Source organism: Phytophthora cinnamomi, assembly GCF_018691715.1.
Source record: "Phytophthora cinnamomi strain GKB4 chromosome Unknown Contig15, whole genome shotgun sequence".
Taxonomy (NCBI): Eukaryota; Oomycota; class Peronosporomycetes; order Peronosporales; family Peronosporaceae; genus Phytophthora; species Phytophthora cinnamomi.
This window is the reverse complement of record NW_027150948.1, coordinates 535,884-561,287: the sequence shown is the minus strand read 5'-3', so window position 1 is coordinate 561,287 and position 25,404 is coordinate 535,884. Positions and strand designations below refer to the sequence as shown.

The 25,404-nt window shown below is 55.3% G+C and overlaps 4 protein-coding genes across 4 annotated transcripts; 1 reads left to right on the top strand and 3 right to left on the bottom strand.

Moving 5' to 3' along the window:
- Positions 1 to 5,526: 5,526 nt before the first annotated feature.
- On the bottom strand, positions 5,527 to 8,910 carry IUM83_09550 (FACT complex subunit spt16; the record flags this gene model as incomplete). Its single annotated transcript, XM_067933997.1, has 4 exons — positions 5,527 to 5,832; positions 5,895 to 6,081; positions 6,144 to 8,683; positions 8,773 to 8,910. 4 exons carry the CDS (start codon positions 8,908 to 8,910, stop codon positions 5,527 to 5,529), a joined length of 3,171 nt encoding a protein of 1,056 aa, XP_067796955.1.
- A 599-nt stretch (positions 8,911 to 9,509) lies between these two features.
- IUM83_09549 (uncharacterized protein) lies at positions 9,510 to 10,478 on the bottom strand (the record flags this gene model as incomplete). The annotated part of the gene is made up of 2 exons (XM_067933996.1): positions 9,510 to 9,738; positions 9,904 to 10,478. The coding sequence occupies 2 exons, from the start codon at positions 10,476 to 10,478 to the stop codon at positions 9,510 to 9,512; spliced, it is 804 nt and encodes a 267-aa protein (XP_067796829.1).
- Positions 10,479 to 11,128: 650 nt separating this feature from the next.
- IUM83_09548 (uncharacterized protein) lies at positions 11,129 to 12,255 on the top strand (the record flags this gene model as incomplete). The annotated part of the gene is made up of 3 exons (XM_067933995.1): positions 11,129 to 11,486; positions 11,593 to 11,673; positions 11,750 to 12,255. The coding sequence occupies 3 exons, from the start codon at positions 11,129 to 11,131 to the stop codon at positions 12,253 to 12,255; spliced, it is 945 nt and encodes a 314-aa protein (XP_067796828.1).
- A 7,888-nt stretch (positions 12,256 to 20,143) lies between these two features.
- IUM83_09547 (uncharacterized protein) lies at positions 20,144 to 20,560 on the bottom strand (the record flags this gene model as incomplete). Its single annotated transcript, XM_067933994.1, has 1 exon — positions 20,144 to 20,560. The coding sequence occupies one exon, from the start codon at positions 20,558 to 20,560 to the stop codon at positions 20,144 to 20,146; it is 417 nt and encodes a 138-aa protein (XP_067796832.1).
- Positions 20,561 to 25,404: the final 4,844 nt, after the last annotated feature.

Here is a 25,404-nt window from a genome sequence, read left to right as displayed (position 1 = left end):
CCCTTCATCTGGGTCCCCAGCTCGACCTGGATATTCGAGGCGGTCTGCGAGACCGCCGCGACTTGGGCCTTCTGGTTCGCCAGCTCCTGTTTTAGGGCGGCGAACTCAGCGCCCTGCAGACGCTCCACGACGGTCACCCGGTCGTGGAGAGGCGCATACTGATCAGCCCGGGGCTGATCATACCCGGGGCGTGTTCCCACCCCCGCCACCGCCGATCCGTGACGCCCACGGCTCAACCCGCTGGATTGTTGAGCGGATTGTTGACCATAGTATCCCGAAAACGAACCCTCAAGGGGCTCGTTTTCGTATTCGTTGGAGAGGATTTCCTCCCCATCGAGATACATGGGAGCCGCGGAACGTCTTGCTGGAGGACGTTCCGGAAATGGTGAGGGCGTACGAGGAGCAGTACGCACTGGCACAGCGGAAGTAGAGCGAGCGCTGCGATCATCGCCAGCGCCCGAACCCTCACGTGCTAAGAACTTAGCACGGAGCTCTTTGAGACTTTCGGGCACACGGAACGACGTGTACCCGTTCAGGTCGCGGTCGCTCAAGCGGACCGCACCTGGGAAGCACTTCGTGCACTGAAAGCCCTCGGGCACAGCGCACGGCACATTTGCCTCCTCAGCAGCAACATGAAGTTGCTCCAGCTTTCCGCGCTTCGAGTACGTCTCGGAGCGATCACGCGCTTGCTTAATCCGATCACGGTAAGCACTCGGCCTCTTGTTGAAGTTTTCAACAAAGGCGTTCCAGCTTTTGACAAAGTTCCTGCCATTCGGGCACTTTGCTGCGAGAAGAGGTCTTCTTGCTTTGAAACCATCGGAGCTCATGAAAGAGTCCGATGTAGTAATCGCGCCTTTGATGCGTTTCAGCATCAAAGTGCAGCTCGGCAGCAACAGCGTCATCTTTGATGGCGCTGCATACGTACAGCGGCACCTCATTCGGAGGTACCGAGTTCCCAAACCGGTCCGCGATCTCGGACGCGGACGGCATCCATGGATCGCGCGCTGCAGGCGCAGCGCGCGGAGAGCCTTGAGCTTTAACATCACGCGCTGCAGCAGCAGCGCGCGGAGTACTGAGAGCCCCAGCTGAAGCGAGTGGGGTATCACTCTCAGTACGCGAACGCTTCGAACTCGAAGCGTCCGATTCGTCCCCTTCACGCGGGCGAACGTTCTTGGCGTGAGGGTCGAGCGATTCGCTGGACACTGAGTCTTTACGCTTTGAGGGCGAGTCCTCCTCGCCCTCCATGTCTTCATCGTCGTCGTCGAAGTCGACGACGTCACCGTACTTCGCCTTCTGGCGTTCGAAGTAGTCATCGATGGAGAGATGACTCTCCACCGACTTCGGAGTCTTCTTCTCTTGGGGCGCGCTCATCGTTGAATGAGCGCGGATTTCTTATCCAAACGCGGAGAATTGACGAATGGTCAATTCCAAAGATTGACGTGCGGAGACCCCGCGCGTCTAACCTTAAGGGGGGGATGGTGTAACGGGGTTACACGTACAAGTGGCTGCAAGCCACTTGTGAATTTAACAGATGGGTTATCTGTTAAACGTTTTGGATACTTCCTCACATTGGTGTAAGACACACCGATGGATACATTGAAGTGGACCACCACAGTGAGTGGTCCACACATACCCAAAAGATCCTATTGGTAGAAAGCAGCATCTTTCTACCAATCAGAGACATGCATATTAGCGGGGCTCTGACAGCCAGCCGCTGCCAACCCTTTCATAGATGATAAACAGTTTTTAGCAGATTTTAGAGGAAGATCAATTTACAAACAATACAGTTCTCATTTTACCTAATCTAAGTCACTTGGAATCCTTTTGTTACTTAACTTATATTTGTGTCTTCAAATATAATTAACCTAAGTAATTACTAAGTACTTACGCTTCCTCATACACGTTGCGCAACGTGTAAGCTAAAGTAGTGAGTCAAGTTAGACCCACTACACATAGTATCCCGAAAACGAACCCTCAAGGGGCTCGTTTTCGTATTCGTTGGAGAGGATTTCCTCCCCATCGAGATACATGGGAGCCGCGGAACGTCCTGCTGGAGGACGTTCCGGAAATGGTGAGGGCGTACGAGGAGCAGTACGCCCTGGTGCAGCAGAAGTAATACGAGCGCTGCGATCATCGCTAGCGCCCGAACCCTCACGTGCTAAGAACTTAGCACGGAGCGCTTTGAGACCTTCGGGCACACGGAGTGACGTGCACCCGTTCAGGTCGCGGTCGCTCAAGCGGACCGCGCCTGGGAAGCACTTCGCGCACTGAAAGCCCTCGGGCACAGCGCACGGCACGTTAGCCTCCTCCGCAGCAACGTGAAGTTGCTCCAACTTTCCACGCTTCGAGTACGTCTCGAATCGACCACACGCTTGCTTAATCCGATCACGGTAAGCACTCGGCCTCTTGTTGAAGTTCTAAAACAACAGCGTTCCAATTTTGAAAAAGTGCCTGCCACTCGGGCACTTTGCTGCGAGAAGATGTCTTCTTGCTTTGAAACCATCGGAGCTCATGGAAGAGTCCGATGTAATAATCGCGCCTTTGATGCGTTTCCGCATCAAAGTGCAGCTCGGCAACCACGGCGTCATCTTTGATGGCGCTGCACACGTACAGCGGCACCTCATTCGGAGGTACCGAATTCCCATACCGGTCCGTGATCTCGGACGCGGACGGCATCCACGGATCGCGCGCTGCAGGCGCAGCGCGGAGTACTGAGAGCCCCAGCGGAAGCGAGTGGGGTATCACTCTCAGTTCGCGAACGCTTCGAGCTCGAAGTGTCCGATTCGTCCCCTTCACGCGGACGAATGTTCTTAGCATGAGGGCCGAGCGATTCGCTCGACACTGAGTCCTTGCGCTTTGAGGACGAGTCCTCCTCGTCCTCCATGTCTTCATCGTCGTCGTCGAAGTCGACGACATCGCCATACTTCGCCTTCTGGCGCTCGAAGTAGTCATCGATGGAGAGATGACTCTCCACCGACTTCGGAGTCTTCTTCTCTTGGGGCGCGCTCATCGTTGAATGAGCGCGGATTTCTTTTCCAAACGCGGAGAATTGACGAATGGTCAATTCGGAAGATTGACGTGCGGAGACCCCGCACGTCTAACCTTAAGGGGGGGGGGGGTGTAACGGGGTTACACGTACAAGTGGCTACAAGCCGCTTGTGATTTTAACAGATAGGATATCTGTTAAAAGTTTTAGATTCTTCCTCACATTGGTGTAAGTCACACCAATGGATACATTGAAGTGGTCCACCACTATGAGTGGTCCACACATACCCAAAAATCCTATTGGTAGAAAGCAGCATCTTTCTACCAATTAGAGACGTGCATATTGACGGGGCTCTGACAGCCAGCCGCTGTCAACCCCTTTCATAGATGATAAACATTTTTAGCAGATTTAGGAGGAAGATCAATTTACAAACAAATGCAGTTCTCATTTTACCTATTCTAAGTCACTTGGAGTCTTATCTGATTTAAATTATATTTGTGTATTCAGATATAATTAACTCAAGTAATTACTAAGTACTTACGCTTCCTCATACACGTAGCGCAACGTGTAAGCAAAAGTAGTGAGTCAAGTTAGACCCACTACAGCTGGGGTCTCGTCTCGACCACCGGATTGTGGCGCGCTGCGCAAGGAAACCATAGCTGCTGGTTTCTTCTGTCGCTGAATATTGGATTCTGAGGAATACAGCCAAGTTGGTCGAAGCCATTGCGCCCGTCCATTCGACGCCATGTTCACAATTTCTAAAATAAATTCAAGTGAAATACACATGTCAATTTTAAGAATGAAACTAAGTGAAATGCACACGTCACTTTCAATAACGAAACCAAGTGAAATGACCTACCAAGTTCTATAGTAAAATTAAGATAAAAGGCAACCCGCAGTTGAAAGGATTCGCGCTATGGTGCCAAAACGCCACCATCGCGTTGGCATGAACTCCAGGTCAATGCTCGTATCAGCAGCTATGCAAAGCCTATCAGTCCGAAGTCAGCACCTGTCCGCTCAACTAGGGTATCCCCTAAGGCCTCGCGGGCAGCGGTGATGCCTTCCAAAGGGCCTCTAGGCGAGTCGCCGGCACTGACGAATTCGCGCCATTATCTACTCTAATTCCATTAGATAATGGCGCGAAATCGTCAGCACCCGTGCCCGGACAGCGTCGATGAGCGCCCGCGCTTGTGTTTGAGGTTGGTGGCAAGCGGCAAGCGGGGCTCGTAATTTACGCGATATCTTTCGAGGATCGGAAGGTATTACGCGATCGAAGCATTGTGACTCCAGCCAATCACTGTGGTTCGCTTTGAATTATGATCAAGTGTCTGCCGTTATTAGCCAATGAAAATATTTAAGATTTTAATGCAAGAGAGTACCGTGGTTGAAGGGGGGCAATTCACCATCCCCGTACCACTGTGTAGAAGAGACACCATCGGGAGGGAGTACCGTAGTTTATGATGGGGGGCATTTTGCCCCCCTTGGTGGGGAAGTATGCTAGATTTGTATACCATAGAGCCTCAAGTCAATAAGCTCTGTTCACGAAAGGGTTAACTTGATTTCGTTATCGTGTACCACTTTTTCGTCGAATACACGAAATGCGGTATACATTTATAATGAAACCAAGCTTATTTAACGTTTTGGGGTCTGTGTTTGCCTCACATAAGGCCTAAGGACTAAAGCTGGCTGAATGACAACGGCCTTCGCTCCCAATTTGATAGTTGGTGAGAGCTTCCGGCGCAGGTAGAATTCTGTAGGCTGGCAGGGAGGTGTCCTCTCGTTACGATGGTGGACATGTCGTTGACCGCGACGAAATCCTGCAAACGGTGAAGCACGGTACATTCGGGTACGATTGGGTCAACAAAGCATTGCGGTTAGTACTCGATCGTGAAAGTCGAGGTTGAAATCCAGGCCTAGTTTCAAAACTTTACCAAACAGAACGACCGTCGGCCGAGGGGTGTTGCAAGCCGGGGACGATTCGTCGTTGTTTCCTGCGTCGTGCACTGCGCGTTGAAGTAACGCACACGGATGTGGGGTTTGGCTAATAGCGTCAGATGGAGACTGCTTAACAGAGTGGTTTTCAATCGACTCGCTGTGTTGAGTCCCACGATCTGCGCCTTCAACAGACAAGCTTCACAATACACATAATCTTTCGGCGCCGCCACAAAGTAAATAGGCACTTGCGCCTGGTCGATCTCGTACTGCGGCGCCAGTCGGATCAAGTCCATCACTGGCGGCTTCTTCGGCATCGTGGCCTTGCTGCTGAAGACTGAATATGTTAGACCAATGACGAGCGCGCAATGAACAAGGGGGTCAGCAAAGTGTGTCTGTCAAACCGCCAAGAGCTTAGTCTCCTCGCGTTGGTCGACTTGTTTCTTGTCCGCGCTCAACAGTCCGTTGCCGCTTCTTCGGACCGAGCACCAGCTCAGTAATCAATCAGGAACTACACAATGAAGCTTTCACAGAGGTAGTATTTGTCACGTGTAAGTTTACGAAAGCTCAAGACGCGCGGGTCGGCAGCGTCTTGATGCTGTCTGCGCTTAGTGGCGTCGCGATTTCTTTTTCTTGGACGAGCGGCGATAATCTTCATCGTCGTCGTCGTGTCCGCGCTTCTCATTGCGCATGCGGTCGGACGCCTGAGCCTCCTTCTCCAGCTCGTCCCAAGACGGAGCATCCTCCTCCTCCTCTGACGGTTCATCGGACGAGTCCTCGTCAACAATGGACTCCCAGTCAGAGCCGTCCGATTCGCTCGATTCGCTCTCATCATCATCATCGTCAGAACCGCCGGAGTAGTTGCTATCTCCAGCTTCCTCTTCATCCTCGTCTTCATCGTCCGATCCTTCCATCTACTCACAAAAAATGATAAGTTGTATACTATTGCACTCAGTATCAACAAGCCGCAACGCACCTTCAGAAACTCCCAGCCAGCCGGCTTCGGCACACCGTCATCGTCTGTGTCCAGGTAGAAGCGGTGGTCGCTCTTGATCGTTGACATGATACTCTTCCAGTTCAGGTTTGCAGTACCCGTGGTGAAGCAAATGTCAATGTCGTCAAGCCATTCCTTGATCCGCTCAAGCTCGCCCATGGACACTGCACTGATACGCGTGGGCATAATATCAAAGTTTTGAAGACGAACACGACGTCGAAGTTCTTTGACGAGAACATGACGCGCTCGAAGTGGACGTGCTCCACTTCGTCCAGCGAGATGATGAAGAACGGCATGTCCGTCAGGCTCACAAGGCAGTGCACAGACGGCTGCAGCAACACCATTTCCTTGAAGGGCGTACCCATAAAACCGAGCTCGCGGTAGGGAATGTCAAACACCACGGGCTTGCCATGCCTCTCTGACACGCTTTCCATTTTGTGACAAAATTCCTTGAACGTTGTGTTCAGCTTCTCACGCAGCGCGCGCTCACGGTTCTCCTCATCAAGCTCGTCGGGGTCGTACATCGATCGCCGCCGGTTGTCAAGTGTCTGGGAGCCCTCGATCACCTCCGTGTAGAATTGCACGTCCTTCTGCTTCTTCTTGCCGATCATAATGTGATTCTTCAGGTGGAAATGGATTAGCACGACGAGCTCCTTGTCGCAAGGCTGGAAGATAGCGTGCTTGATGTTAGCGTACAAGATGTCCAGCTTCTGATTCTTGTTCGTCGTGAAACGCACACCATTCGAATGTGCCTCCAACGTGCCGTGGGTCTTACGGCCCGTCAAGTGCGGCCGAGCAGACAGATCAATCAGACGCGGCACGCGGCGATCGCGCGTCAGCACCAGGTCTTCCTGCACAACCAGATCGGACTCCTCCTGTTCCCGCTGCTCCCGCTGCTTCACACGCTTCTGGAGCTCCTTGATCAGACGGAACTGGTTGTTCAGGTTGTGCGCGTCAGTGGAGCGGAAGCCAAGCTCCTTGATGAACATCTTGTTGGGGAACTTCGTGATCGCATTCGCCATCGCAGGGAGAACATCACGTCCCAAAGACGTGCCAGGCACGAAGAAGTTGATACGCAAGTACGTAGCCTTGTCTTCTTCGGACTTGCTCACATTCTTGATCGTCGAGATGTGGAACGGCACCGGCACACCATTGATGGGCAGAATGACCGCCTCCGCACGCATGTCCACCATCACCTGGCGCTCGCGCAGTTCCGACGGGTAGTCCTGAGGACCGCGGTAGGCCTTGATACTCTTCTCCTTCTTCGGATCGTCGGACTTGTCGTTGTTCTGTTCCTCCAGTCGCCGCATGGCCTCCTCTCTCTTCCTACGCATTAGCTCGGCCTGGTGACGATCACGACGCTCCTGGTCCGTCTCCTTGCCTTCGAGCTGACGCTGCTGGTCACGGAGGCGCGACTGCAGCACCTGGTTGCGGGTTCCAGACAGCGAGGTGTCCACAGAGCCATGGATGGAGCTGTCCTTGCTCTTGCTTGACTTCTTCTTGGACTTTTCCTCCGCCACGTCGTTGTCGTCTTCGATGTCGTACCGCACCTTGCCCCACGCCTTTGGCACCTTTGTGTAGTACTTGGTCTCGTTCTCCAAAACCACCACAGTGTCAGCAAGGAACACGGCGTAGTTCTCCAGCTTTTTCTTCTTGCGCTGCGAGTCCGGAATCGGGATGTCATTAAAGCCAAAGGCGACGTTGAAGGCCATGCCCTCCTTAATCACCGTCTGGTTCTTGGTCGTGAGCAGGTTGCTCGACTCGCGGAACTCCAGTCCGATACCGAAGCCCAGGTTCTTCGTCAGCTTGCCGAACAGCGTCGCGTTCCTGGATTGGATAAACTTGCGCACCTTCTCCACCACTTTCCCCACCACTTTCCCAGGCTGCAGCTCCTTGACGCACAACTCATGCGCCTCTCGCAGCAGTTCATACGACTTCTCCATGGAGCTCGTCGGGTCGATAAAGAACGTGCGGCCCACATTGGAGCAGTAGCCCTTGTACCTCGCTCCAAGCGAACAAATAATCACGTCGTACTTCATGGCGTCCTTGGTGCTCTGCGCGCTGGGCTTGAGGTCGTACTTGCCGCCCGACTGGATGATGGGCGGGTAGCAGGGCTCGATGTCCACGGGGTCGATCGTCACCTTGATCTTGGACGGGTTGTCGAACACGTCCTCGATGGCCATGGAGATCTTCTCGTGGCTGATGCTCTTCTCGTCGTCGATGATCTGCTCCATATCCTCCATGAACTTGAGCTTGAACACCTTGCTGGACAGCGCGCCGGCCCAGCGGATGTTCTCCAGCTCCTCGGACTCCTTGACCGCCAGCACCGTCTCGAGGCCCTTGCTCACGTCCAGCTGCTCGAGGCCGTCCGCGGCCTGCAGCGCCTTCTTGAAGCTGGCCACGAGCTCCCCCAGAGGGTTCTCCTTGCTCAGCACGCCCGTCTTGGGGCCGGCGGCCCTGATGGCTTCAGTCAGCACCTGGAAGTTGGCCTGGTTGCCGTCCGCCTTGTTGCGCTTGAGCAGCTCCAGCTTGACGTCCGACGAGGCGTTCTGCTTGGCCACAGCCTCCAACATTGTATATTTCTTGCCGCCCGTGAGAACATAAAGTTTCGCAGGTGTGAACACCATCAGCGTCTCCGGGAACTCCAGGAAGCCCAGCAGGTAGATCTGCAGCACCGCCGACTTGCGGTAGCCCGACTCCTCCTGCTGTGCGCGGCCCGCCAGCACGCAGAACGAGTCCACGCCGCCCCACGCGGCGTCGGCCTTGCGCTCCTGCGAGAATTTATACCCGTAACTGTTATACCCTATCACGTTAGGTTAGATAACGCAGAGAGTGGCTGGCGCCCACCCACCTTCCAGACGCTGTAGAGGCGGTTGAGCCGCCGGAAGAACATGGCCGCGTCCAGGCGCGGCGCGCCGCTGGGCGCCGAGGACGCGCCGGCCTCCGCCTTGACCTCCTGCTTGACCTCCTGCTTGACCGCTACCGTGTCGTCCGCCATGGCTGCGCTGCTGCGTAACACGAAGCGCGGCCACCCACTCGCTCGCTCTCCTTCGCGCCAAATGCGAGCGGGTTTTTTGGCGGCAGGCCCCTTTTAGAAACGATGCCCACTTTTTAAGGGACGAAACCTTGCCCAAATCGATGTTTCAGTCCCGAAAATACTTGTGTGGACCAATCAGTAACGCGTTTCTAAACGCGAGGAAGGCAGCGATTAGAAATGGATGTGCCGCGGATGGGGTACATGGATACAGAAGCTAGCAACATGGGTACATTCAATTTGCACCAGCTTACCAGGTAGAATGACGCACACTGAAATGCTTCCGACATTTTTTTCCTGGGCTTAGGCTACATTGGCACGACATGTTGTTAATGATACGCGACGATGTTTTATCTAGAGCAGTAGCTGGGCGGGGGCCACGATCTGCTCCCACCAGTTGGCGTACTGCGCCCACTGCGCCGTCATGTCGGCGTACACCTTGTTGTGGCACGCGGCCCAGCGGTTCACCACCACATCAACCGAGGTGTCGTCTACGACACGTGCATTCCGCCCTCCGTGGCCCACTCGACGTCGCTCAGGAACGCGTCGATCTCGCGGCTGAGTTAGTTGGCCTCCGAGTCGACGATAGCCATTTTGAGGACCATCCGGCGCCGTCCTCCCTGCAGCAACCACTGCGAGCGCTGCACGATGTACAGATACCGTAGGTTCTTGTCGGGCCCCGGGATGTTGTGCACGAACACGAAGCAGTCGTTGCCAAAGTCCTGCAACATTTGCGTGCCCACGTTGTGGCGGTGGTGGATGCTCCATCCGATCGGGGTCACGACAGTCCTTCTGCTTGATGTACGAAATGCCGAGAACCGCGTCCAGTAGGCAGTTAACACGTTTAGTGAGTTGAACGCGGGCCAAGACGGGCATTTCGCTCGACGTGGAGGCGGTCGTGGGGGCTCGATACACGTTCCACCCGAGGAAATTGCCGATCAAGAACACGGAGGACACGCTACGCTGCCTGCAAGCTCCGTGTCGAAGCAACCCATTCCGGCGTCAAACTCCGCGCGCGTAAACGGGTGAAAGTGGAACGATGGCGCGCCTGTGTCGAGGTTCACGCGCCAGCCAGACTGCGGCAGCAACGCCGGTGTTTCCATCTCCACCGACTTTTGTCGAGCCTCGACGACAATCTTCTGAAAGGTCTCGTGGCGCTCAATCTCCGCCCGGAGCGCCCTGTTCGCGTTCTGCAGCAGCTCGCACTGCACGACTAGCTCCCGAAGTGTTTCGTTCGTCGTCTTGTCGGGGCTTACTTTAGCATTGCTGCTGCTGCTGCAAGCGGCTGCGTCTCTTACAGCGTCAACCAAGAGCTTCATCTCTCGCTCCAGTCGGAGGAATTCACTTTGCTGGCGCATCTTCATTTGTTTCTTGTTGCGGCGGAAAGACACCATCGAGATGCGGTGCTGCTCCTTCCGCAGCTTCTCCGTATGCTCCAGTGCGAGGCTTAGCGACACCCCCAGCTCTGCGATGTCGGCGTCGTAGTCGTTCGCCAGTGGCAGAAAGTCATGACAGGCGCCAGAGCCGAACATCTTTAGCTTCTGAGCTGGTGGGGCTTGTGGGTCTGGCGTCGATTGGTGGAGTGACGCCTCATGACGTGAACCGCTAACGGTAAAGCAAACGCATGGTTCTGCAGATGCTGAGTAACGTTGATTCAGGAGCAATGTTTCTTGTCTGGATTACTGGAGGGTCTGGGGCCTCTCCGTGTGCGTGAACAAATGTTTCCTGTGCTTGCGTGATTCCTATCCGTACGACAGCTCATTCCGAAGTACTAGTATTTCGAACGTAGGGCCCGTTAACTTTTCGTCTGATCACTTTTGCTTTTCGGTGGAAATTTGTGTACCATAATCGATCGTACCGTAATCGATCGTACCATCATACGCCTTGAATTCGCCCGAGTGTCAATTGAGTCTATGCTGTACCGCATAACAGAACTCATAGTTCGCAGATAAGTATAAGGTAAAATGCCAAACCTGGCACGGTGCCAATTCCTGGCACGACTTATACTTTTTGCCAATGACATATCCCTATTTCGTCAATCTCGTTGCCTATTGGCTACCCTCTTTTTGGATCTGTTGCTGGCACGTTTTTGAGGGCTGTGATAATTTTTAAGAGGTCTAATTAAAACATAGAGGACATTTGGATTCAGTGCCCACACACCACGTACTTCACGAGCGCCAAGATGGGGGAGGAGAAGGAGAGCTACAACCAAGAAGACGTGGATCTGGCGCTGGCACGTGTCGCCGCCGGGGAGGAGAAGGCTGCGGTGGTGAGGACATCACCGGTGCCTTTGCGCACACTCTTCCGGCTCGTCAAGAGGGCTGCTGACGGTGACAGTACTGTACCATCGCGGCCAGGCCCAAAGCCCGTTATGGCGGCGGATCTAGAGCGCGATTTGGCTGAGTGGATGGCTGCCATGCAGCGGTGTGGCATGCCTGTCGGCCGGCGGAACATCATTGCAAAGGCGAGCGCTATTCTGGCTGTTGCCACTGGGCGGGTCATGCCCGCCCGCGCTACACCTACAAGGATACTGACTGGCGGTTGGTACCGCCGTTATCTCCAGCAACACCCCTTATATATAGGGGGCGGCGATTACGGGGGCCCCAAAAGGCTTTAGTAACACGAAGATCTTTGTGCAGTGGCTAGACTTTTTCGGAGACAGTATTGCTCACCTCCCGAAGCCAGTGGTGTTGATCGTGGACAACAGTGCGACGCATATTGCTCCAGGTAAGCGGCGGTGGCGTATACCTTTGTAATCACCGGCTTCTAAACATATCGGTTTTAACGGGATATTGTGGTACAGAGGTGGCTGAGATCTGTGTCGAGTACAACATCATGTTCGTTGCGTTGCCAGCAAATGCGACGCACCTCTTCCAGCCCCTGGACGTCGCATTGTTCAAGCCATACAAGGACTGTGTCCATGACCTTATGCTAGAGCGGCTTTGCGCCATCAGCAATCCTGCGATCAGGAAGACGACAGCAATTGGGATGGCGTGCACCGCTTACCGGCGTGCCCTCATGGACAAGCCTTCAAGCGCCGTTAATGGCTTTAGAGAGTGCGGCATATGGCCGCTGTCTATGGTGCAGCTCAAGGCATGTTTGGCCTTATATAAGGGCGGCGGGGTCAAGGGCAAGATTGACACCGCGGACTGGTTGAAGCACCGTGAGGCTGTCATCGATGAAGTCCGTACTGAGATTATTTTGCTTCCACCTGTCCCTGTTACAGGAAAGAAGAGGAAGCGCTCGACTGTGGACGTTGCCGGGCGGTTTGTTACGAAAGAGCGGTTGCTAGCAGGTGCCTACGACTGAGTAGTCTAAATCGTGCCACTAATTGATCCGGCCAAAATTGGTAACAAATAGATGCTTGAGTTGAGTACGGCATAATTTCGTTGTCAGCAGTGATAATGAACAGCGAAAATACGCATCATAAAGCTTTTGCATTATAGTTCGCTGTAGTATGAAGCCGGGCGTTATCTTTTGCGGTCTACTGGACGTTTTCGAGTGATTTCTGAGGTGTATCGAAACCGTGCCACGATTGGCATTTTACCTTATCATAGTTCGCACCTCGCACTGACCAATCAGAAATCGGCAACGTTATAAATAATTCCTTAATTTTTACCTTTAACTGGAGGTTATAAATTTAATTGCTTCAAAACCAGTCAATTGTGGCTTCACAATTGGATTTCGCACCAATCCACCACCTCGTTTCACAGCCTCCAGTCACCAAACGTGTCCGCTACCATGCCTCGTACAGGAAGGAAGCGAACCACGGGCAATGGCTCAATACCTAAAGTGTACAAACGAGTGACCTAATTTTCGGGTGGTCTTTTTCTTGCAGGTGAGATCATACGATTTCGATGACCCTTGGGTGCGAATTATGAGTTCTGTTATGCGGTACTCACGTCACGTTGAGCCCCGTCTAAGGTGTCAGCTAAAAAATCCTATGTAACGATGGCATTTGATGGTGACAAGCTCTAACCCGGTCGACGGGTCTTACACGAACACGTTTGCAGGGACTAAATTCTTCGACTTGGCGAGTCCGAAGCAGGCTTTTGACGACATGAGTGAGCTCAGAAAGAAGCACCCCACCACCATGGTGGCGTTCCGTCTAACGAAGAAGAGCAAGCGCAATGAAATGATTGCGGAGCATCGTGGACTGGAGCGCGAGATAGAGAAGCTGGCGGAAAGTGTGAGAACAGCGGCGGCACGCTGCAGATGCGGCGGTGGGCCGAAACTCTGGCGCTTCGTGAAGCGATCGATCGAAATCAGAAGTTCGAGCATGTGGTGCGTAAAGAGAGCCAAACAACGCTTGAGAGTGAGACACTAGCAAACGCCAACAAGACTAACTGGTGCGTCCATTTTGAGCGTGGGGGGGCCGTCATTCTTCTTTCACCCTTTCACCAAGGTGCTACGCTGATGCGTTTCGATACCAAGGAGATCGAGAATGGCGCATCTTGCGTCTCAATGATTGTTACGTGCCCTCTTTTTTTTACAGAAGAAGGCAACTGTCTAACGGTCGCACACGACGTCGAGGTCTCGTTGGCCGTCGTAAGTGAGACGCGCATGCCGCTCTCCGTGGACCTCTCGTGGGATGCCTCACCCTCCCGATTGGGTCGATTGGTCTCCGAATCAACGATTGTCAAAGTCACGACCATCTTGCGTCTTCCATCGGGCAGCTCATATTGACGGCGACGAACACATAACCGAGATGCTTTTCTGGTTCAGGAATGTTGTACATGAACACGAAGGACTCGGGGTCGACCTGCTGTAGCACTTGCGTACCGGCCTTGAGGTGCTCGTGAATATTCCACCTGACTGGCGTGAGGACAACGGGGCTCTTTGTCCCTTTGGTGGGAGATCATGATAAGAACGTCATGAGAACACTGTACGCGCTTCGTGAGCCGGATTCGTGCCACGATAGACTTGCCAGACGTAGTTAACGGTCCGCGGCTCATCTACCAACCCAGAAGAGTACCAACCGTCGAGATGGAGAAAACGCACAAGTTCTTCGTCACAGGTCGGCTGTTGTTGGCCTCATTGTCTTGCTCTTAGTGGTTGCTTGGCCTTGAGTCTTGTCTAGCTGCGTGCTAGGAGGCGAAATGAAGACGGAAATGAATGAAGTAGGCAAACTACGGCTTCCTACTCTGCTCTACTCTCTGCTGTCCAGCGCTCTAATGAAACTCACGCAGCAACGGACGCACCCATGCGATCGAGGACGGGAGCTCTTCGCTGGATCCTCCAGCAACGGACTGCGATCTCCGTTACACTTCTCCCTTAGAAGTGCCGTTGCTCGTGTAGCTGGAAGCGTATTGATGTATTGTCGAAGAAGCTCAGTGACTTGCGTCAAATAGCTTACCGATTCCCATGACGAACCGAATGAAGTATCGAGCCACTTCACTTAGAATTGACGGACCCCTTTCCGTCGACGATGACCTACAATGGAGTGAACGAGGTGGCCCTCTGTACCGTCCGTTGTTATCACAAGTTGAAGCCGAGTGATCCGCGCAGGATGGTCGTCGTGGTGATATGGACGAAGCCGTGGCACATGATACTCCGGATGGAGACGTAGCCCGGGCGGCAGCGCGAGCTTGTACGTGTCAGGTCCGGTTATGTCAGTGATCAGGTAGGGACCGATGAACCTTGGCGCGAACTTGGGCTTGCCATCCGTGCCGAGGTGTGCCAAGGCGAGGTTTTTGGTGTTCAACAGCACCTTGTCGCCGACTGCAAATACCAGATGCGAGCGATTACGATCATACGCTGCATGCCAACGCTCTTGAGCCGCAGCCATAGCGTCCTGTGCTTCTGCCAAAATCGCCTTCTGGTGTGTGATGAACTTAGAGGCGGAGGACTGGTGAGATGTTGCGACTACGCAATCCGACACTGAGCGCGGTTGGTAGCCTAGATCGGCCATGAAAGGGGACATGCCAGTCGTGCTGTGAACGCGCGAATTGTATGCAAACTCGCACAGCGGTAGGAGTGTATCCCAGTCATCATGATGTGGAGCGACAAAATGTCTAATATACTCGTTCACGAATTTAATCGTGACTTCCGACTGTCCATCTGAGGAAGGTTGGAACGCAGAGCTCAATTGCAATTGGGTCTCCTGTAATTTCATGATCTGCTGCCACAGTTTTGAGGTGAACTTTGCATCTCGGTCAGACACGATAGATTCAGGTAGACCGTGAAGTCTCTGGTAGAAATCACGAAACAGCCGAGCCGTAGCCTCTGCTGTTGCATCCGTTCGAGTAGCTATAAACTGACTGCGCTTGGTAAGGCGATCTACAATGATGAGCACTGCGTCGTGGCCAGAGACTGTCGGCGGAAGCTGGGTCATGAAGTCCATACTAATATCAATCCAGCGATTGGCAGGTATCTCTAGCGGATGAAGTAGACCAGCAGGCTTACCGCGGACATATTTGTGCCGCTGGCACAGCTCGCATGATGAGATATAACGTTGCACGGACCCAGCCATACCACGCCAGTAATATTTTTCCAATAGGAGCAGGAGTGTCTTAGCCTGGTCGGGGTGGCCTCGCGCAGGAGAATCATGCTCCTCGTAAAGAATTAAGTTCCGCAACTCTGCCACGTCCGGAATACACAATCGCTGAGGTGAATCAGGGCGCACTTGGAAATACAAAAGGCCATCGGCGATGGTAAAACGGCGAAGTCTCCGCGATCCAGTGTCAATATCGCCGACGAGGTCCTGCATAATTGGGCCGAAAATGGAATCTGTAGCATAGTGACGCCTGCACATGCTTAGTATGTTGACAGGGTGCGTGACCTGCTGTGCAAAAAGACTAGCCTCCTCCGAGTCAGCGTCGTGGGAGGTGAGCTGGCGTAGGAGTTCCGAGAGGCTGATAGCACGGCTCGTGTCGTCCGACCAATCGGGTCGCCTTGATACACTATCCGCGACGGTATTGGTGCTGCCCGCGATCCACCTAAAACGAGGCTGGAATAGCGCGAGCTCGTTTAGCCACTGTGCTAATCTTTGCGAACACGTTTGCTGCTGCAGTAAGGATTCGATCGTGCGGTGGTCGGTGTTGAGGAAGAAAGGCTTGTCTAGCAAATATACGTTCCAGGTGCGCATAGCGTGTAGCGCTGCTAGAAGTTCCTTTTCACGTGTAGGGTAAATTAGCTCTGCTCGCGAGAGCTTCCTTCCGCCATACGCGATAATACGTTCCGCACCGCTATCATCATACTGGAACAAATACCCACCAACCGCAAAATCAGAGGCGTCCACGCTCACGTGAAACGGTTTCTCGAAATCGGCGTGGGCGAGAGTCGGGGTCGAAGACAGCTTCTGCTTAAGCGTCTCGAACGCCACTGTCTGCGCCGAGGAAAATGTAATCGGGTACTTCGAACGTTTGTTTTTCACTAGTTCGGTCAGCACGGCGACGTTCTCTGCAAACCCGTCGCAAAATCGGCTAACATACACACAGGTCCCGATGAAAAATTGCAACTCGCGCTTAGTCGCGGGCAAAGGCCAGTCCCGGATGACTGCAGCTTTGGCGGGATCGATCCGCACGCCGTCGACGCCAACCACATCACCCAAACATGGGATTTCGCGCGCGCAAAAAACACATTTCTCGATCTTCACGTACAACTGCTGCTCGGCGCAGCGCGTGAGCACCCTCCTAAGCGCGGCTAAGTGCTCCTCCACTGAGTCGGACGGCGTGAAGACGAACAAATCGTCAAAATATGTCTGACAAAAAGAATCAAAGTCCTTGAAAATGGATTGCACCAGTCTGTTGAAGCATGACGGACTACTTGAAATTCCCATAGGCGTCATCAGGTACTCGAAAAGCCCATCGGGCGTGGAGAAAGCTGTGTAGGGAATAGAATCCTCTCGCAACTTGACCTGAAAGAAGCCCCATAACAAATCTAAAGCTGTGAACATGCGCCCGCGAGACATCGCGCGTAGAATTTCGTCCTTGCGCGGTATCGGGTTAGCTGGTACGCGCACCTTAGCGTTGAGTCCACGGTAATCGTGAACGATCCGCCACTCACCGCTGGCCTTCCGCACACAGAAGGTCGGCGCGCAGTATGGCGAAGACGACGGCCGGATCAACTTGGCCTTTAGCATCTCGCGCGTCCATTGCAGGATTGCCTCGCGCTGCTCCCTTGAAAACGGGAACTGCTTCCGGTGAACGTCTGTAACGTCGATGCTCGCATCCATGTTTCCTTGGCGAGCCGAAGGAACCGATGGTAATTCTGATCTGAATACAATATCTCTAAACTCCAGCAACAATGGATACACTGCTGTATCCTCGAGCGCCTTCCAGGCTGCTGCTGCTTTCGGGGCCAACGTGGCCTCGTCCGCAGAATTGATCAGGAAGCAAAATTCATTGTCAGTAGCTTGTAGGAGTTTGTGCACATCTCGAGGCCGGACTAAGCGCGTGCAGCCCACCTCGGACTGGTAGCCATGAGTATAATAATCGCACACACGTGCCTCAGCACGCCGCTTCGGAGATAGTGGCGGGTGACTGCATCGTCGCCCACCTACACGCACTGCTGGCTGGGCGTCTGGCCTTGGTCGCACCGTCTTGGCCACCCAGTCGATGATCGGGTTCACGGCTTCGAGCCACGGCATGCCCAGCATGACGTCGCACGACTCCGGGATCTCCATCACGAACGCTCCAGTAGTGTAAATAGAAAAGTCAGGTAAAATAATAGAGAGAGATGTCACTCGCCGGGGAATGACTGCTTGTTTTCCGCCACCAAGGCGGATTGTCAGTGGCCGGGCATGCTCGTAGACTCTCAGTCCAACATGCGCGGCGAACTGCGGGCACACTGCATTGAAGGATGCACCGCTATCAATAAAAGCAGACACAGACTGGTCCTGGACCAAGCCTGGCTGTTGAAGGTGACCATGAGGGGAGGATTTCTGGCGCATCAAAACAACATCGTCGTTTTCATAGTCGACATGTGTTTGATGGCCAGAGTCTTGACGCTGCGCTGCGGCATGGTCGACGGCAGCAGCGTTCTCCTCGGTGGGGCGCCAGCCCACCGAGCCTCCTAGTTTTTTTGAGCACCTGGACCCTTGCTAGGACACGCGGGTGACTTGTGCCCTTGAGCCCGCACCTGAAGCAAGTTGGCTCAGTATGGGTGCCCCACAACTCGGTATCGACTTTGACGAGGGTTGTAAATTTGAGCTTCCTGTGTCCTTGCTCTTGGTTTCCCGTTGCTGGAAACGACTCTGCTTGGGGGCATTTATAGTTGGAATCGATTTAGCCTTAGGGACCTCGCGAGAGTCCTCAAAGCGTTGAGCGTGATCGATAGTGTCCTTTAGCGTGCGTGGGCAATTTTGTGAGACGTATGAGTTCGTGTCCGCGCGTAGATTCTGCTGGTAGAGCCAGCGCTTCACAATATCGGGCATGTCGATGCCCGACATGGACAACAACTGCATAAACTTGGTGCTGTACTCCTGTTGAGTGGTTGTGACGCGCAGATGATGCATCTTTGTCAACATCTTGAACTCGTAATCATTGTCACGATACCGTGATCGGATCCGCTGTTTGAACAGCAGCCATGTGCGCGGATTATTGCCCATCGCGTGCTTGAATTCACGATACCAAGCCATGACGTCTACGCCCAGAAATGGGACGACCATGTCGACGAAGCGTGAGTCGTTGCTATTCATCTCGATGGCGTACGCTGCGAAGTGCTCTTCTATGTGGAATAACCACAGCTCCAAATCATCCTCGGCGCGCCCGTGAAACTTTGGCGGGTTAGCCTTCTGTTTCTGGCGATTGGCCCGTGCTTGCATCTCATACATTCCTGCTGGAACCTAGCATTTGCTGCTGGCTGGTAGTCATGGCCTGCTGCTGTAGCGAGAACATGTTCACTAGATTTGCCAGTAGCTGGGCCGAATCGGTTGCAGGCGGCGCTGCTGGTGGCGGGACATAATGACCCTGCCCTGACGATGTTGCTGGTGGGACTGACCCCGGGCGTGCCGGCGCTGCTGGCGGGGCAGGGCCGGGGAAAATTGGAGGCGCTGGTCCAACTGAGGGTGCCTGCGTAGCTGGCGCCGTGGGTCCCACGTTTGCACCTGCTGGAGGCGGCGGCACCTCGGGGTACTGTCGTTCCTCGGCCATAGTATCGTACTCAGCGTAGCCGTCGGCCCCAGGCACTTGGGAAGCGTCCGTGGAGTCCATTCGGGCCTGGTACGGTCGTAAGTTGGGTGATTCGTCTTCGGTCTGCCGAGCGGTCTTCCTTGAGCTCATAAGCGGATGGACGAGTCTACTGGTACTTAAGCGAGTAGGTACGGTGTTGCCTCGAAGGTTGTTGCAAAGCCTTCGGCTCTAATTTCGAAATTGTTTTGCCCTTAGTGGTTGCTTGGCCTTGAGTCTTGTCTAGCTGCGTGCTAGGAGGCGAAATGAAGACTGAAATGAATGAAATAGGCAAACTACGGCTTCCTGCTCTGCTCTACTCTCTGCTGTCCAGCGCTCTAATGAAACTCACGCAGCAACGGACGCACCCATGCGATCGAGGACGGGAGCTCTTCGCTGGATCCTCCAGCAACGGACTGCGATCTCCGTTACACAACTAACCTCGATAATGTTGTCTTCAACCTCCGTGGCCGACACGTGAACGCCTCCCTCTGTCGCCCACTCGACATCAGTTTGGTTGACTTCTGCTTCACGGCTGCGCCTGTTCGCGCCCGAGTTGGTGACGGCCATGCTTACTGTTAGCTCGCGTCGCCCATCTTGCAGCTTCCGCTCAGCACGTCGGGCTTGAAACAAGTAACGAAGGTGCTTCTCTGGCTCGAGGATGTTATGCGCAAATACAATCGAGTCGCTGTTGAACTCCTGGAGAACTTCCGTGCTGACTTTGGTCCGCTCATGGAACCCCCAGCCTAGCGGTGTCACGATGACTGAACTGAGGTCTTTCAGCTTTGTATACAGTGTTTGTTGGTGAAGGTCGAGCGAGCAGTGGAGACGTTTGAAAACTCGAGTGCGCACGAGCAATCTTTGTCATGCAGTGAAGAAGGCACCAGCGGGGCTTTCAGGACTTCCCATCCAAAGAACGACCCGGCCTTTGAAAGAGACGACATACCGTTCGCCAGTTCCAACTCGAAGCGGTCCATTGTAGCATCAAACTCCTGACGCGTCAGTGGGTCGAAGTGGAACGACGTGTTTGCTCCGTCAAAGTTCACTCTCCATCCAGACGCCTCGTTACGTGGGAGCACTGACGATTCCTACATCTCCATGGGGTCCATTCTTGCCTCGTGCACAATGGTCCGGAACTTCTCATGGCGCTTGATCTCTTCCTTCAGCGCAGCGTTCTGTTTCTGGAGAAACTCTTTTGTCACAACCAATTCTCGCAGTGCAGTCGTCTTGCTGCTAGGAGAAATAACGCCAGAGCTAACCCGAGCAGCTGCAGCTCGCACACTAGCCATTAAATCCTTCATTGTGCGCTCTAGACGGCGGTGTTCGCTTTGCATCTCCTTGCGCTTGTGCTTCTTGTTAAGACGGAACTCGATCATGGCGATGCGATGCAGCTCCTTTCGTTGCTTGTTCATGTATTCGAACATCTCCAGGACCCCACCTAGCGTTCCGTTGCAGTCGGCCAGAGGGAACGCATTCGTGTGGTGCCAGCTAGAAACACTCGCCATGGTGAAGCGCTGAATGCTGAGACTTGTGCGGTAGGCCGCCTTTGCTGGAATTACGAAGTTAACTAACAAGTCGTGACTTGAGCTATCCCAGTGGTGAAGAGTTCTGTCCTTTCACACCTTCTCCAAGCTGACTATGGCGGGGGCCTTGAGGTTCGCGTTCAAGCGCAAACATGTCGCGACCCACGAAAGCAAGCGGTGACAAGGGAGGCAGGTGATTGATTCGATGCAACTGTACAGTAAAACGCTTAGCAAGCGAGCCATGATCAGTGGCTATTGAGTGATCGAGTGCTGCACAACATCTCATCTTATCCTATGTTCCAAACTCAAAACAAATGGATGCAGAGAGATCAGCCCCTCGTTTATACATACCAACTGCTCTTCGCGCAGAGCTGCAGAGTTTGTTCATCAGCAGCATGTAGTCTTCACTCATTCGGGTATGCTGCCTGATCTTCGACCTGACAGAAGGCGGAGCCGGCAGAAGCCCCTCGAGCCTCAGCGCCATATCCGCGTGAGTTGCTCTTCTTGCAAACTTCTCGATGTTTTGGAAAGCCTGCTTGCAGTTGGTCGCGGCCCAGTCGAACCCAACAGGTACGGACGTGCTGTGGTAGTAGGGATTTTCTCGTGGCCAAGCTCCACGACGGTGACCCGGGTGACGACGGGCGAACGGTGATCGACTTGACAGCGTCACCATGACGAGAGGACGGTGACGAAGGAGTGAACGAGCAGTCAGTTGGTGGCGGATGCAAGCCAGCGGGCTGGTGCCACAAGCGCGAGGGATCTAGAAGGGATTGCAGAGGGTCGTCATTGAAGCTGGGCGACTCGGGAAGATCGCAAGGAGAGACGACACGGCTAGGACGAACGACGTGCAGTATGCGGAGCAGGAGAGGCGACGAGGAAGAGCCGATGAGCGGCTGAGAGACAGCGTGAGGTGAGTAGGTTAGCAAGGACACCGTAGCAAGTAGGATAGGCGCGGATCGGGGGAACTTCGGTAGATAGGAGGGTGCGGCCTTGCGGACTGGCAAGCCTGGCCCTCAGTTCTGGATTTAGTGCGGGAAGAGCATTAACGACGAACTAATCTAAGCTACTTGGTGTCGGACGCGGAGTTAGTGTTGCTACCTATCGGGAATTGGGGTACGGCGGCACTGCACGAGGTACGCTGTTCGGGGTTACGTATGCGCGTGGTAGAGCAGTAGGGTGGTGAGGACCGCGGAGAGAAACCGCGGGGGCGTCGACGTCAGTATGCGCGCTGGCGTCGTGCCGAGGGACATGGAGCACGGCTAGCGCACTTGTGCCGTCGCTCCGAGTCCGCTGTATATTGCATGTAAACCGGAACGCTTGCGGGGAGCAGCCTAAAGACCTACCGGGGTTGCGGTCGCCGATAATCGCTCTCTCCTCACTGTCCCTATCCCTGTCGTCAACGGTGGACGAAGGGTCAGCTAACGCTGGAGACTCCCATGAAGTCATGCTCCCGTTCTAGGCGAGGCTCAGCTCCAGGAGGTGTCAACTGAGTAGTCTAGAGTAATGGTATCTGTCCCCGCGTGGGATATGACGACATGGTGGTCAGTACACGGGCTAACCGTGCAGGGATCGTGAGATTCTTGCGGGTCTAGCGTCGAGAGGGTGGACCCCGCAGCGGAAACGGAAACGAAAACGGAAACGAAAACGAAAACGAAAACGAAACGATGAACGAGTATGATTAATTGATGTGTTACTGTGGTGTCTAGCGGACATGATGACGACAAACGAATCGGCGAGAGACGAGCGTGCGCAACGCCGCGCAGCCTCGGCGGAGCGAGCCACGGCGGCGGCGGCTGAAGCGGCCAAGAGGCAGCACACGACGGCTGTCACCTTGGTGACTGGGGATGGCGGCACCGTCATGCTGTCGACGGACGAGATTCGGCGCGCGTCGGGCGACACGCCGACGGCGACGACGATCGGGCAATCGGGCGGCGGAACCTCGGCAGGAGGAGATGCTGCCGGCTCTGATAGCGGACAACGAACGTTGAGAGGAAGCCGTGGATCAGACGGCGACTCTCATGCGAGTGGCGTTCAGCGTGGGCCGGGCGGTGGCAACGCCGGCACCATCGTGGACACGCCGAGGGGAACCGACACGAGCGCGGAGGCGACCATCAGCACGCCGCTGACTGGGAGTCGAGGAGACGCAGCTGGGACTGGTGGTGACGGCGGTCCTGGTGGTGCTGGAACTGGGCGTGGACCAGCGACACCGGTCACGACGACGATGAGTGGGGCGGAGCCAGCGCGACCGATCATCGTGCGCGAGAAGGCGAAGTCCCTCAAGCTCACGAAGTTCAAGGGCCTGGACGATGCCATGCCGGTCACGATGTGGCTCAAGACTGTGCGGGCCGAGGTCCGGCGGCAGGCGGTGACCATGGGCATTGAGTGGCGCGACAAGCAGTTGTATCACGAGGTGGCGTCGAACTTGGAAGGCGAGGCGCAACGCTGGTTTGCGACCGTTATGGAGTCGGTACCGGAGTCGGAGGAGAACATCAACACGTTGGCCGACATGCTCCGCGCCAAGTACATGACGCAGCGCACGGGGCCGGAGGTGGTCGATCTCCTCAACGCGCGGCGTCAGATGCGCGGAGAGAGACTGGTCGAGTACGCGCAGTCTCTACGGGAGATTGGTGAGCGCGGCGACGTAGGCGAAGATTGGCTCGTGAATGCCTTCTTGAAAGGAATGAGCAGCAGCGAGGGAGCGACGCACGTGCGCGGACATCGTCCACGAACGTTGGATGAGGCCGTGAACATGGCGGTGCCACACGTAGGCGAGTACGGTGAGGGCTATGGTGTTGGCTTGGACGCGGCAATGGCGCGCTGGGACGAGCGCGAGGCCGCGAACGGGCGCGGGCCCTTGACAGCGTCGGCGTCGGTGACAGCGTCGAGCAGCAAGGAGCAGTCGGGATTGGTCGGCAACTTCGGGAGTGTGGTGAGCGGGTACGGCCCGATGTGGGGCACGACCGCGAGGCCACCAAGGTACGACACCTCGGGGCGACCGGTGCTGTCCGGTAAAGCCAGTGCGACGGAGTGGTGGCGGGCGATACCGCCTGGATTTGAACTGGTACCCGCTGGTACAAGCGCCGCCCGGGGCGGAGATTCGAAAAATCAAACGACGAGTGGCGGAGAACGCGGCAAGCGGCCTGGAGGCGGTGATCAGAACGCCAGGCAGCGAGCCAAGGCGTTCAAGGTCGAAGGTCAGCACGACGTGAGTGTGTACGGCACGCGAGACGTCACACAGGATGAGGTGTTCGAGACGCGTGAAGGGCGCCTTCAACGGCACCGTGAACGGCTTCAGCGGAGGGCACCACGGGCACCGTTCGTGCCGCGCCCTGGGACTAAGTGCCACTACTGCAACAAGGAGGGGCACTTCGTCCGGGATTGCAACGTGAAGAAGGCGGACTTCGCCGAGGTGTACGGACAGAGCGGGTCAGGAACGAGCACGCAGCCGGGAAACGGACAGCGAGCGTAAGGGACCCGGCCTTGCAGCTCGCTGATCCGGACCCGGGAAAGCAGATTGAAGACGAGCGGCGCACAGCCCACCGACAAGGCTGGCCCAACGCCACGAAACGGAAGACGAAGAGACGGAGGCACGGCCAGAACGCGAGGCGGCACCAGGCCCAGGCTCAAGGGCGGCAGGTGACGTTTGCAACTGGGGATGGCGAAGGGCGACCAGCCCGAGCTGTCTCCAGCAGCACCGTAACTCACGAGACGGTATCGAGACGTCAGGAGATGCCGAGCGCAGGGGATGGCGCAACACGACTCTCCGCGGTGACTACTGGCGGCCGTCAACATGGGCGCGAACGACGGATGCGAGGCGGCGCTGGTGACGAAGCTGACGTTGGACCCGGCGACGGCAGCGAAGCGAGCGCACTCGAGGGCGTGGGCAACGACGCGGTGGTCGACGTGCACATGGAGGTGGTCAACACGGATCCGCGCGTGGCCACCGTGACGCGTGCGCAGGACGAGACACACGCGGTCACCAATACTGGGAACGGGGCGACGGCTGTGGATGGCGGCGACTCGCGGGGTACGAGGAGCGACAGCACCGAGGATCCGGGCGGTCAGCATGACTCGACGACGGTGAGCACGTGCGTGGACGCCCAGACCGCAACGCCGGCGAAGACGTGTCGCATTGAAGGCAGGCAGGGGTCGAAGGAAGACGAAGGCGGCGGTGATGACTCGCCGGCATCTCTGCAGACGGCAATGTCGGAAGAACTGGCACGGCGGGACGACGCGATGGCCAAAGTAATGCTGGCAGGAGTGGGGGCGGCGGAAATCGCCGAGATGAAGACAGCTGAGATGGCGCGATGGGAGCACAAACGGCAGAAGCGCAACAAACACACCAAGGCTCGGGGCGAACGTCGAGCAGCGAGCAACCAGGCGAGCGAAAAGAAGGTCGATGGGATCGACTGCGGTGATGGCGGAAAGCCCAGCGACGTGGACGATCTCGAGCACGGACGGGCGTCACAACAGCAAGCAGATGGCGCAACAGTGCGGCGAGTGAAGGGCAACGAAGACGACTCAATGGCGGCGGTTGAGATGCTGCTACGACAGTCACGAACGCGGCGCAGATATGAGAAGCGCGTGCGGAAAGCCAAAGCCAAGGAACGACGGGAGTTACGGACGGTCTTAGCGAAGATGCAGTATCCAGAAGAGGCGTTCTTCGCCTTCGGTGAAGTGTGCCAGCGATGGGGAGCTGGAAGTGGGAAGACGCTGACTCGAGCAGAAGCTGAAGGAGCTAGGCACGTGCTGCCCAATTTAAGCGAAGTGAGGCGAGGAAGACCGCGGCAGCAGCGCTGCGCGAAACAATACGTGTATCACAGCGG